The following is a 1,507-nucleotide window of genomic DNA, read 5'->3' as shown; positions in this document are numbered from 1 at the left end:
ACCTGCCGCTTCGCCCCCGGCTGTCTATCAGCCCCGTCGGCCAGGATAGCCAGGGGAGCGCGCCGGGGCGAGCTGCCGGGCGCCTGGGGGAGTTTGTAGCACTTGGGGTAGTTACTGAAACACTCAAAAGTGTCGTTGCAGTTTCTGCAAGCCCCAGGGTGGTCACCGAAGCCCGGGGATGGGAAGGGCTGGAGCGCGGCGTTCGGGCAGCCGCAGCAGAGGAGGGTGCGAATGGCCTGGAGGAGCACCATGTCCTTGGAGAGGAACTTCTGGAAGTTGGGCTTGAAGAGCAGGTACACCAGGGGGTTGTAGAGCGTTGAGGACTTGGCAAAGACGGCCGACAGCACGAAGGCCAGCACCGGCACCTGGCTGGCGTCGCCGAGGACTGTCCACAGGGCAACGATGGCGTAAGGGGTCCAGGCAGCCAGAAACCCCAGGCAGACGGCAATGCTCAGCTGGAAGAGAAGGAGATGGAGACGATGGTGCCGTGAACCTCCTGCGGCACACGCGGGATGCTGAACCCCCCCCCCAAAACTAAGCCATGTGCAACAGGACCCCAAGCAGTCGGTCACATCCCCAGAGAAAGGTGCTCAGCCCTCTGGACCCATCGCACTGGAGCATCGGGTGTCAGACATCAGGGCAGCAACTCAGCACGTCCCAGCGTGGGTGCATAAACCTGCACTCGCTTGAGGCGACTCACACCCATCCCACCTGGGAAACTCGGGACTTGCCTCACCCCGCCGCGGCAGACGGGTACGAAGCACCCAGCGACCCGGCTGGAGCCAGGCCAGCATTGGACTCCGACGGCCTTTCCACAGCACTCAAAACCCCTCCAGCAATGTGTGTGCCAGCCTGCAGACGACCGAGAGGCTCTGGAAACAGGCCATGCTCAGACCCCCCTCCTCTAAGCAGACACGAACGTTTCCTTTGAGGCCAGGCTTGCAAGCTGTTTTCTTTTGGGTTTCTTTTTTTTTAAAGGGTATCCGCTTTTTTTTTTGACATAGCCTTGGTAAATTATAGTATTAGCTTGTAGTCTGGGGAACAATGACTCATGCAAGCTCCTTTTATGATCTTTTCCAATGTAATTTAAAATGAAAACTCCTCCACCTGATGGCTTTAAATGAGGAGAAATGTGTTATTACCCACACTGATACAAACACCTGCAGAATTCATCGGGAGCGGCAGACACCCTGGCAGAAGGGGTCCTGCCGTGTTCGCCTGCCTAGGGGCGGTGGGCTCGGGCAGGGGGCACCCCGAGACCCCGCATCACCCCGAGCCCTCCCCTACCTTCACAACCAGGCTGTGCACGCTGCGGGCTCTGCGCTGGGGGGACGTGTGCTGCCTGACGGCTCTCCGGGACACCCGCACCGTCCAGAGGATCAGCGAGTAGGAGACGAGGATGAGGAGGCAGGGGAGAAGGTAGCAGAAGATGAAGAGGGCGAGGATGTAGAGCGTGGCCTCCCTGCTCGAGGCTTTCCACGTGATGCAGCAGGCTGTCCCATAGGGC

General features: G+C 59.7%; 1 protein-coding gene across 1 annotated transcript; it reads right to left on the bottom strand.

The window, feature by feature from the left end:
• Window positions 1–2: 2 nt before the first annotated feature.
• On the bottom strand, window positions 3–1,503 carry LOC104078312 (opsin-5-like; the record flags this gene model as incomplete). Its single annotated transcript, XM_009579899.1, has 2 exons — window positions 3–455; window positions 1,288–1,503. Coding segments are annotated over 2 exons (669 nt in total), but the record flags the coding sequence as incomplete, so codon positions are not given.
• Between the last annotated feature and the right edge of the window lie 4 nt (window positions 1,504–1,507).

This window comes from Fulmarus glacialis, unplaced genomic scaffold (genome assembly GCF_000690835.1).
Source record: "Fulmarus glacialis isolate BGI_N327 unplaced genomic scaffold, ASM69083v1 scaffold32476, whole genome shotgun sequence".
Classification (NCBI taxonomy): Eukaryota; Metazoa; Chordata; class Aves; order Procellariiformes; family Procellariidae; genus Fulmarus; species Fulmarus glacialis.
Note: the sequence above shows the minus strand (reverse complement) of the source record. Positions and strands in the feature narration are given on the sequence as shown.